Source organism: Chiroxiphia lanceolata, chromosome 4 (genome assembly GCF_009829145.1).
Source record: "Chiroxiphia lanceolata isolate bChiLan1 chromosome 4, bChiLan1.pri, whole genome shotgun sequence".
In the NCBI taxonomy this organism is placed as follows: domain Eukaryota; kingdom Metazoa; phylum Chordata; class Aves; order Passeriformes; family Pipridae; genus Chiroxiphia; species Chiroxiphia lanceolata.
This window is the reverse complement of record NC_045640.1, coordinates 28305590-28317848: the sequence shown is the minus strand read 5'-3', so window position 1 is coordinate 28317848 and position 12259 is coordinate 28305590. Positions and strand designations below refer to the sequence as shown.

General features: G+C 35.8%; 1 protein-coding gene across 4 annotated transcripts in view; it reads right to left on the bottom strand.

The window, feature by feature from the left end:
* FIP1L1 (factor interacting with PAPOLA and CPSF1) overlaps positions 1–12259 on the bottom strand; it is a 38893-nt gene that overhangs the window by 14100 nt on the left and 12534 nt on the right. For all 4 annotated transcript variants that reach the window (XM_032686008.1, XM_032686009.1, XM_032686010.1 and 1 more), the window contains 3 exons: positions 11857–11966; positions 3628–3721; positions 2406–2559 (listed from right to left, as the gene is read on the bottom strand). In XM_032686008.1, coding sequence (XP_032541899.1) covers positions 2406–2559; positions 3628–3721; positions 11857–11966 — 358 coding nt within the window. The remainder of the gene's footprint in view (positions 1–2405; positions 2560–3627; positions 3722–11856; positions 11967–12259) is intronic.

Below are 12259 nucleotides of genomic sequence, written 5' to 3'. Positions count from 1 at the left end.
TTTACAAGTAGGTTTTACTAAAGAAAAGCAATGCCACATATGCTCTGCTTGTGGAGTAAGGAATCAAACATGATCAATGCTGCCACAGTGTAACAACATACTGCAAATCAGCTGAACTGTGTAACAGACCACAGAAACATAATATAACTCAACTTGGTGTAAAAACTTCTTTTGCCACAGGCTAAATTATGTCAAATTCCCTCTATCACAAAATAAAATGTACACACTTAGGTTGCTGAGGTTGAGAGGATGTACAGTCATTTGCCAAACCCTGGTACATATTGCAAAACCCTGGTAATTATACAACAGAAGTTCAATACTTCAGAGGAGCTTCTTTTTTTTTTATATCACCAATACATGGCACATTTTAACTACATGCTTAAACCAAAGCATGTAAACCAACTTTCAAAGCCTGGGTAACAGGAGCATCCTGTTCTTCTTTAGATGTAAATTACTCCAACATAGCAATAAACCAAGCAAACAAAAACCAACACTTTTTTTGCCACAACCAGTCATCTCCTAGGACTATTTGACAATTTTCTGCATTTGGCCCTTTGAATCGTTCCAGGACTTGTTCCTCAAAAAAGATTTGAATCACAAGAGTGAATGAATACAGGACAAGAGATCTAACTTCAAAGCAAGATCCTTTTTCAAAGGCACTTTCGGAGGATGTTTTATATTTGGAATACTTAAATTTTCTGGCAAGTAGTCCTGGTTTAATATTGGTTAAGCATAGTTTTTTCCTCCTCCTCCAATGAACCTAGGAGGGATGGCAGAATCTATTTTAGGAACAGCTTTGAAGATAAAGAGCTGGCAACTGCACAATTAAAACACAGGCCTGAAGAAACCAAATCCACAGTTCTTAATCGTTATTTTCTAATCTACTCAAATGACGGAAGGATGTTCAAGAAGACCTTCTGAGCAAGTGTATGTCATAAACCTGTCTGTAAACCATAGGACTAAAGCCAAACCTGCTTGCTAGATCTGTAACACATGTGGCTTTCTTTCACCTTTAAAAATTCAACAGGTGAGGGATTTCGTAAGAACAGTCCAGTACCCGCATGTGACATTCCTGCACCAAGTGTGTCTGGGGTGTCTATGAGGGTTCTTCTCATTTTTTTTAATAATATACAACTTAGACCACCTTTTCTGAACCACAATTACAATTCAAATAATTACGTTCTAAAAGCTTGTAATGCATTACATTATCAGAAAGGTTTTAATGCAGCTTAAAACCACAGTGAGCATTAATGTCACATTCTTCTCCTTTCTGTCCCCTCCCTGCAGTAAGAAAACATCACAAAATTGCCAGAGCAAAGTTTTTAAAAGTTTTTAAAGTTTTAAAATTAGTAGGAGCAATTGAAGAAAGTAACTTCTTCTGTGAGGACTTAAACCCTAGGAAGGTACATACTTACGACTCTCAAATAATAATGTTATTTCTTTGCTTATACATAAGGGTATTAACAGAGAAACTTTTAGAAGATTCCCTGTGCAAGAAGAATAGCAAAGAAAATGCTAAGCATGATTTTCAGAACAAGTAAGCAAAAGAATGCAAGGAACAGAGGGAGAATATACAGAGAAGCTCCACCTTAAAGCAGTCTCTTCTACAGACAAATGCTTCACTTTCCTACTCAAATACTCCACAAAGTTTCTCCATCTATTTTAATTTCTCACTGACCAATCTTCTGAGTTTCTTGCTAAATCCTTTTGAACTTACTGCCTAAAAATTATCAACACTCAGGTAACTGCACTATTTGTGCAAATGCCCATGATACTTCTCCCAGTAATTTCCATAAATATCAAGTTCCAACAAACGTTCAGGAAATACCAGTAAATTTAAAAACAGATTTAAAAATGGGAAGAGTTCTCAAAAAGCTTTGATTCCTCTAAGATTCACAGACACAGAACACTGGAAAAAAACATCAGGAGCTAATAAGACCTCAGACTGAAAGAAAGGCTACAGCACAAATCTGATACTTACCAAACTTCTGGGAATTCATACATGCTGTGAGGGAAAAGGGGAATTAGAGCATCTCTTGCTGCTATGACCTTAGACATCAGAGAATCCAACTTGTGACACAAATTCATGGTATGCTATAGTTTTAGTTTTGTAGAATGATTTGTTAACATGTACTTCTCAATTGCGTTAGCACTTACTGAATTACAGAAAACAGCTTCTCACTTCAAACATTTTCAAGAACATAAGAATGAACAGTCTCTTGGTAATTATTTACTACTTGGGATTATGCGGAGAAAATAAAGATAAAAGTTTCTGTTTCTGCCTTAGAGATACATTTAAGAAAAGAGCAGAACACAAAATTCTGAAATTCTGCACGATGCACCTCAAACATTTGATGTTAATGAATCTCTCATTATCCACGTCCTATGTAGTGCAGGACATTTACCTGGTGGGGGAATCAGAGGTGGAGCAGTACTGACAGTTGGAGGGGGTGGGAGGAAAGGAGGTGGTGGAAGGTGGGTAGGTGGAGCTCCTGGAGGGAAAAATGGAGGTGGCTTGGTAAAATTGTCTACTTCAGGATTAGAGCGTTCTGAAAGAACCTGTAAAATATCAAACTCTAGTTACAATTGCTATGTGAAAACGGCAGAAAATAGGTTTCCTCTCTTTCCTGTTACTACAATAGGAAGGTATCACTTCACACATTAAGAGCCATATTCAGATGGTTTAAGTTCTACCTGCATACCTATGCTCAATGTCCCACAGTTGCCAAGTACCTTTAAAGGTCTAAGAGCAGCCAACAGGGGACAACAAATGTGAGACTTCAAGGGAATATAAGCCATTTGAATATGGCCCAAAACACCATCTTAAATTTATATAATGGAAAATATTTTAAAAATCAATATGAAAAGCATGAAAAAAACCAAGATTATAAATTACTTAAACATTGTGAGATCAGCTGAAAAACACATGGCAGTGTTTTTAATGTAAGTGCTACAATCCATTATTATTTTCACTGTTTTACCTTAACCTAAGTTAAGTTGCATGAAAATGCAACTGGGACACCAAGCAACCTTGATTCTTCTCTCTGATTCTTCAAGAGAGAAGAAGTGTATTTCATCTTAATAAATTTACTTGCTTTCTTAATATAATACAAGTCTAAAGACTAAGATCATAAACACTCATCTTGCAATTTATGGTAAAATAGTACAACATATTTAAAAACAATCTACTATCAACTATTTATTCCTTCTCAACTCATTTTTAAAAGACTGCATTTCTCAAACTGCATATGAGGGGGCTTTCACTTTCAGCATTAGTGTCTGGCACGAATAGGGGACAAATGGGCAGTTTAAATATTTATCTTTGTCACTCAGTAAACAAAACCTAATCCCATGCAGATCTAGCAGAACCAATGCTGTCTCCTGGACTGTAAATCTGCAATATCGCTCATTTCCTTTCAGTAAGAGGCATACCAAAATATTTATCTTTTGAAATTTATCAAATGTTTCATCTTAATATATTTCAGTAACTGCCACAACTTTATTCCTGAACTTAAAGCTACTTATGTGTTACTCATTCATGCACACTGACATGTTTTAATCAGAAGCTACAGGGAAAGCAAAACTGTCTTTTAGTCAAAGATAGAGTGCAAATGTAGAGTATAAAACCTGTATGTTGCTGTTTTCATTAGCACGTCGTCGTCCTTCCACCCTGCTGATAGTGATGGTCTGTCCAATCACATCTATTGTGCCAGATATTCGCCTGCAACACAGGACAAGCCAGATCAGCAAGCAGAATAAGAAAAGGGAAAAAAAAAAAAAAAGAAAAAGAAAAGAGAGAGAAGAAAGCCTTAAGGACTGCTCTCATTCCATATGCCAAAGTTCCTTCTCCTGTAGAAAACACAAAAGACTGTTTCTGAAAAACATTAAATGTGATGCATTTGCTGAAGCATGTGAGTGTATAGGACTAAACAAGTAGCAATAAAGACTCCTGCAGGAGAAAGGCTGACTGTCCAACACTTTCCTTCCACCCCATACAAGATAATACATCTACTCTTCTGTTACAAAAAAAAAAAAAAGAAAAAAAAAAGAAAAAAAGAAATCCCAAAACTTTAATAATAAAGTAATGAATTATACAGAACTTCCACAAAAATCTAATGTAAAATAGCTATATACTATTAATTAGAAATAATTTCTAAATTGCATGAAACCACAATGAAGAATTCCATGGAAGATCAAGCAAAGGTAAGATAGAAGGTAGAAATAAACATAAGCAAATCCTTCCATGTGTAGTATTGATACTGCAGCACATATTGAACAAAATGAGATGCTATCTCTCTTATCTTGGAATACACAATCTTATAGAAAGTATATGAAACTAGTAAACACTGACTCCCAGACTAAACCTTCAAAAAGAATCTTAGACCAGCCATTCATACTCCTGTTCCTCAGTTTTTTTCAAAACACTAAATCTCTCTCCCTCAAACACCTCTAAAACATTTCCACAATTAAGCACTACGTTCACCTCCTTTAAAGAAACCAGCAGTAGAGCAGCACAAGACCCACCTCAGTCTCTCTCACAATCTAATCAGGCAACAACAGAACACAATATAAATTAAGAACACTTACCTTAGAAGTAATTAGTAATGAATTTTTAGAGAAAGATGACAAGAAAAGCGACACGCATATACACATTCTTTCCCTCCCAGTTTCTGCCAACTTGCATTTGACAATTTCTTTTGAACAACACTTTTACTTTTGATCTCTCAGATCAGTTTCGCCTGTTTGTTTGACTCTGTGACTTTCACTATTTTTTTTACTTTTAACTTTTCAAAGAAGATTAAAAATGCTACACTAAGGGTAAAGACATGATGGTATTTTAGTGGATACAAACAGTAAAATTCAAAGCATAATCCGTATCTGAAAATCCTCAGTAAATCAACTACATGGGAATATACTGACACTAAAGAAGTCCTCCAGGCACTAGACCAGAAAATATGACAAGGATCTGAATGTCATCTAGAAAAACTAAAACCTGATATCTGTGACAATGGGAATCATTATTTTGAAGAGAGGAATAATCTGTATTATAGAACTTTCCTATTTGCAGCCCTAAAACAAATGAAACCTAGAAACTAAGCTTTATAGAAAATGTGTAAGTCTTATGCAGACAGGAAAAAACCCATCTGCATAGGAGTTATAAAAGTTAGGTTGGATAAGGCCTTGAGTAATGTGGTCTAATGGGAGATGTCCCTGCACAAGGCAGGGGGGGTTAGGACTAGATGATCTCCAAGGTGCATTCCAACCCTTTAACATTCTATGATTCTACCTGATTCGCAGCCCATTGCTAATTTCTAAAAGAGATTAAAAAGTAGGATTCACTTACATCAACTCCATTAGAAAATGAGGTACAAAATTACAATACTGATAGTTGAGAAAAACAAAGGTATATCTGTGTCTCACCCATAAAGGAAACGATAGCAGAGAAAACTGACAATATTTATTAATAGTATGATATATTACAAGTAAAAGAAAGACTGGGAAAAAAAAACTTTCATGAAATTTCCATAGAAACAAATCCATAGAAAGAATTTTTTTTCTAGTTTTAAAAGACAAGTTCTTGTCTTTTTTGCATCTAGTGTACTACTAACTACACGAATACAAATAGCAGGGACTACAGCTGGAAGTTGGAATTACAGGCTCAATGTTCTGCCAGACCAACAGCTCTGACTCCAATTACTCAAATACCTAGATTCCAATGCAGCTGAAAAAGATGCAGCAGACACTAGAGCATGAAGAAACAATTAGATCTCCCAGAGATAATATGAAGTTCCTTGGCAGACTGCATACTGAGGATGATCCAAATGCCTGTCCTCTGAGCTTTTCAATATCTGGGTTTAGAGCTTCCGCCTGGATTTTAAAGCAAGTTTATTAAGCACAATACTTTGGAGTAAAAAAAAAAAGAACTAAACAGTCCAGTGGTACAAGAGTCTGAGAACACAGCCACAAAATACAATATGTAGACTATACAGCAGCTGCTCCAATGATAACACAAATTTAAGAAATTCTCTGGTCTTCTCATACCCCATCCTAGGAGTTAGATTATTACACTCTAAATTCTGAAATAATCAACACCTGCTTTCCTAAACCTCCCCAGTGGTCTTGCATGGCATTCCAGCATTACTATACCTTGGATTATTATTTTGCTTTAAGTAATTAAATGGAGAACATAGGTATTATAAAACAATTGTTAAACCAATAATTGTTTTCACTGTCTCAGTCTTCAGTCTGACAGTTCATTTGGTTTTAGAGTTCTCACACACTTGTACTTCCCCATCACTGGTATCTTCTCTTAACTATCTAAACCATATCCTAGAAAACTCATTTTACCTAGCTTTAGTCCTTGGGTATGATAGATGACACTATTCTACAGCAAGAAGTCCCTGCTTGGCTTGCTCCACTGATGTACACAGCACAATCAAGACTTTTTCTCTCTTGCACTGTCTGCACACTGCCAGAAACTCTTGGAATCAGCACTGAAAACACATACATTGACACCAATGCAAGAGTACAGGCATCAAAGCAGTATGTGCCTCAACCATACTACAAGAAGAATTTTGGCTTGGGAAGCAACCCAAATACACCACTGCATTACCAAAGGAAAGGGCTCAGAAAGTGCATTGTCATATCTGACCTGGCCGTGCTGATCCTCATGGAGTGAGATGATCATTTTAAGGAACTTGGGGGGACAACCTAAATGTTCCAAAATCTACCAGAGACCTTTTCTGCTCACAGTATCGAAAGCCTTGGTGAGGTCAACAAAGATTACATAGAGACCTTTGTTCTGTTCCCTACACTTTTCTTGCAGTTGTCTGAGAACAAACACCATGTCTGTGGTACTCCTGTTGACTCTGAAACCACACTGGCTTTCAGGTAGAATTCCTTCTGCTATAGCAGGTATTAGTCTGTTCAAGAGTATTCTTGCCAGGATTTTGCCAGCAATGGAGAGCAGAGTGATACCAACCGGACGTGCCTACCTCGTATTGGCCTTTTTAGCCACCAACTCGCTTGTAACAAACGTGGGTAAAGCCCTTCCCAAATTTTCGTTCGCGAAGCCCAGCCATGATGATGATGATGACCAAAGGAAGCAAATCCAGACTACCAGTTAGTTGGTTCCTAGACATCAATTTTACTGAAATGAACAGAGCTTTCACTTAATTTTTGTAGATTCTGAAGAGTACACCTATGCTTCCTCAACCTCAGTGAGCTGGTGCTTTATAACTATTATTAAAATAATGTTGTATAGTGTCATGTCCATTGTTCTTCCCAACAACTGCCAAGAGATTTAATTTTCATAATGATGGATGGTTTCAGGAATTTGCCATCTTACCTTGAACTTCACAAATTCCCTATTTTCAAGACTCCAATAATGATTTCATTACATACTCCCCTAGAAGAGCTTGAAATTGAACAAGAAGAAGCACATATTCTGTTGCAGATGGAGCAGCAGATGACACTACTGTCAAAAACATAAACTGCACAAAAGCAGGGGAGGCATCTGAGTGTCAGAATTTAAGTTTGGCAGTTTTTGTAAAAGGGCAAATCTGACACCTTGGATCTTGTTTAAGGTACAGCAAGCTGGCACATGGAAAAATTTCTACGACACTCTAGACATTACCTAGACTAATAATAAGATGTTAAGCAGGCATTACTAGGTTTCTGTCTGTGCTGTAAGCAAAGAAAAGGAAGGGCATGGTTTGTCTCTTACACAATCACGGCACCTGGGATACAGATGAATTCCCAATGGATACACCCAAATAAAAAAGGCAGTCCACATGTGTGGGATGCATGTGAACCCACAACAGAGTTCATACAAAGTGTATCTTGAAAGGAACATTCCAGCAACTCTGAGTTATTTCACTCTAATTAGAGAATGGTTATTTATGAGCCATTTGCACTAAGAATACCATTCTCCATGGAGATTTAATTCAGAAAGATAATCTCATTTAGCAAGATGAGTTTATTTAGGTTCTACAGAGCAAAGAGAAAGAGGGAAACAAAGAAGCAGAAGAAAAAAAGACAAACCCAATTATTTTCCAAGTTCATAGCTTCATATCCAAGTTCATATCCTCACCACAGATAACCTAAATAATCTGCTTTTTGGAATACCTCCATACCACTTTTCAGAACTCAGAAATAGTCTAACTACTGGATGTCACATTTATTCAGCAGACTTATAAGATAGTCTACTAATTATAGAATTATAATGTACTTCAAAACCCATATTTAATATGTTTTTCTGTTCCTTCTTGATTTGCTTATGTGTTTTGTTTTATTTTCCTCCTCTTGAGGACATCCTCAACTCTGCTGAGTTCACTTACCACTGACTGATATAAATAAGAAGCAGATTTACTACAGAAATCATTATTATAGAAAATACTTTTTTTTCAAAATAATATCTGAGTTTCCATCATTTAGTCTTGCAAGGCTAGTTTGTGAAACAAGAGAAACCTGTATTTTTTCACAGTAATGACAGATCACAAATCCATTTTCTATAAAAAATCTGCTTACAGAAAGGCCCAAGCACAGATAAAGCTAATAAATAGCCCACTGCACTGATAGGCTAATTTCTCTGAAACTTATTTAAATGTAATGCACTCTTTAGTAACTGTAAAAGCATAAATGGAGGTTAAAAACCAGAAAACTTCTGACAGAAAAGTTTTCTGATGGAGAGCTGTTCTAGGTATTGCTTTAATGAGAAAATATCAGCTTTTGAAGCCAGCTTATAAATGAAACTTCTACTTATTTTTCTATTACTAAAGAAAAACTCTCTCACAGTCCTTGAAAAGTGACATAAGGAAAAGCACTGGTCTGAAAAGATAACAGATATTTCTATGAAGTAGTTGGTTAGGACAGGTTTGAAATACGTCAAATCCTCTTCATGTTCTAGAAAGCACAAAAATCAAAAGAGGTTCCTTCATGATTTTACCTTAATTGTGGCTATGGACACAATAAATCTTTCATTAACTACCTCTAGAGAACAAAGATTTTACTTTATACCATATTGTTTGTATGTGATGTCCATTCACTAAACCATTTCCATTACGAACCTAACTCATCCTTCAGGGCTACACTATACTTTATGCTACTCAACAGCTCTAAGTATTACAGAAAAAAGGCAAGAAATTCAGGTGTCATTTCTAAACAACTAATATCTTAGTTATAATTAAGATAGCCATTGTTTATAAATTCAAGCAAAATTTCTCAGAGACACATTATATGAACAAGCACTGAATTTTGCTTTGAATGACACAGTTAGGATGCAATTCTAGTGAATTAGTAACACTGATTTGCTGGTGAGCAATAATTCTGTTTTGTCAACTACAATTTCCATACTGGTACAGAGTAATATCACTGCTAGGCCTCAGAGGTTTTTGAGTTTTTTTGAGAAATTCATCTGCAATTATATGCAAACATCTACTGTACTCAAACCAAAAAGGTAAAAATAGTAAGCAAAATTATTTTAGTGTTTGTTTACTAACAAATGAAAGAAAGCAAACCCCACAATCTGTTCCCAGACTTGCAATCTAAGAGCAATATGTAATGGAATATCCATGTGTAAAATCATCCATGAAGGATTGCTGCAGCCCTGAGTAGTAAGTGTTAGTAGTAAGTAATAATTTAACATTAGCATCGTGCCCTGCATTTTCTTCCCCTTTACCTTAACTACTGTGATTTATCCCTCCTGTATTATTCCTCCCACTTTCTGATGCCTAAACTGGCTTTTCTGGAGGCAGTGTTTGTCTGTGACTGAGAAGAGCTGCTGCTTCTTCCAGTGAGATAAATTGCCTAAGCCTTTCCTTCTCCTTATCAATGTTCCTATACCGAGCTGCATCAGCTTTCCCTCCTTTTCACGAAATGTATCAAACTACTGCTAGAAGCCTAGAGAAATTTTATTGCTACATGAGAAATGCTTCCAGCAATCTCACAACAGGGCTATTGCAAATGCCTTATGGTATAAAAGCAATTATTTTAAATTATCAAAGAGTTGCATTGCTGAAAATTTTCTGCCTACCTATAATAAACTCTTTAACTAAAGAAGAAAATAAATCCAACCCCATAAAACACTGCTTGGTTATAAAGAAAGTAGTAATATAGGCTTTTATATACAGAAAACAGTAGCTGCGTTAAGCAAGTCATTCAAGTAGAAATATATGCAATCCATATAAGTTAAGACATATTCATTCACTGAGCCAATCTCAAGACTCCTGGGCATACAGTTTTCTTTCAAAATCTCTTCTGATCACTTGGTAGAAATACTTCTTTCTTTACACAAGAACCTATTTTAAGCAAATGTATCCAAAGGAGCAGGTATTAAATATGGGAAGAAGTCGGTTTTGCTATTGTAACAACTTACAATTACAGTATTCACACTAAATGTACATAAAACAACCTACTCCAGCCACTGAAAAGCACAAGTGATACAATTGTCAAAGTAACATGTCACAAAGTGATACAGTTGTCACAACAATTGTAGATTTCACACAGTCACAGAATCTATGTGACACATTGTTCTACAACTTTAAACTTGACTACATTTTTTAACATCCTGGTCACTAATTACTTCTTAAAGTAGTTTAGAGGTTATCTGTGCACCAGTGAGATGAATAAAGAACTGAAATCCTGTAACAAAATCTGTGCTAGATACAGATTAGGAAGCTCTACCCTGTGAAAAACACACTCCAGTTTGAGAACTCTGTACAAGAACAACACATACCAAAAACAATTCAGAAAAGAAAATAACGAAAAATGGCTATAGGGTTTGCACAAAGTTTGGAAGACTATTTTTGTTTCTTAGACAAAGAAAAATAGAAAAACAAAGAACTAAAAATCCACTAAATACAGAGCAGTATAATCTGATAGCTCAGAGAAAAATTTAGGCTACCAGAAGGAATATTCTAGGAGTGAAAGAAAATCTCAGGCAAGGATATGAAACAAGCTTTTTTTCCTGTCCAAGAGAAATACATTTGCATGTTGGACTGACTCTTACAGGATAGGATAATTGAACACAAGTGCCTCTAAATTAGTTGAGGTACTCACGGATGCAGCACTAAAAACAGGTCATAGCTCAATCTTTAACAGTCAGTGATGAAAGTGTACAGCCTGTTCTACCTCTCTTACTATCATTTATAATACAATGGCTTTTAATCTGCACAGAACCAAAACTCCTAAACAGGAACACTAAATAACTAAAGTAAAATAAAATAAATAACTAAAGTAAAGAAGCAGCACAGATTCATCCTAAGCCGAGTGCCAGGTATCAACCAGCAGTAGTTTAGATATAAAAGACAGAACTTCTTAAAGCCTGGGGCTGGGAGAAGGAGGGTAAGATACCTAGTAAGGAAATAACTTATCTCATTTCAAAAAAAGTATTATAAATTATTAAAATATGGAGAAGTTAAAGCTACCTTGCAGGAAAGAGACTGGGTTCCAGGAAATCTTCCAGTTGTTGAAGTCATAACTGTTTGATTCCATTTTGTTAAACTGAAAAAGTGTATTAGCTAATACTCACAAAGGCCCAAGCTAGAAATATTTTGTTGGCCAATCTAATTCTACAAAGAAAACACGGTGTCCATCAACAACTGGATTTTTATAGCTGTCTTGTTATTTGGTCCTGCTGCTTTTTCTCCCTTTTCCTTATACTTTCTCTTTCCCCAAAAGCCAAGAAGGTAGCACAGCATTCATGTGTGATTAAGCCAAATGTGATTAGGGTATCTCTTCCCCTCATTTCTATCTGTTACAGAAACATATTTCCCTTTTCTTTCTACAAAAACTGTAAGTTTCAAACTCATAGATGTAATAGTGGAGTTTTTTGGGTTTGAGTTACAGCTAACTGACCTGTTTGCTGGAATTCCTGATTTGAATAAGGCAGGCGGAGATGTGAAATCAGGTTTGGTCGACTGTACTGCCAACTCTTTCTCCAAATTTCCAGTTCTGCCCTGCTGTACCTTCAAAATAATGTGTCATCATTAGTTTTATTCTCAGAAGTGCAGTAGCTCCAATACTCAACACAGAACATAGCCAACACAAAAAGAAAGTAAGTCCAACTTTACTTGAAATTTTAAACAGTTACCTCTGCACAGCTAGCAAAATTATGTATTTGTAAGGATATATTACTTAAGTACTGTGTTTAATATACATAAGAAGCAATATGCCAGAGAATGAATTATTACATAAGATTAGATAGTTTAAATATTTATTTTCCAAGCATTTGATTTCTACATGAACAGAACAAACTGAT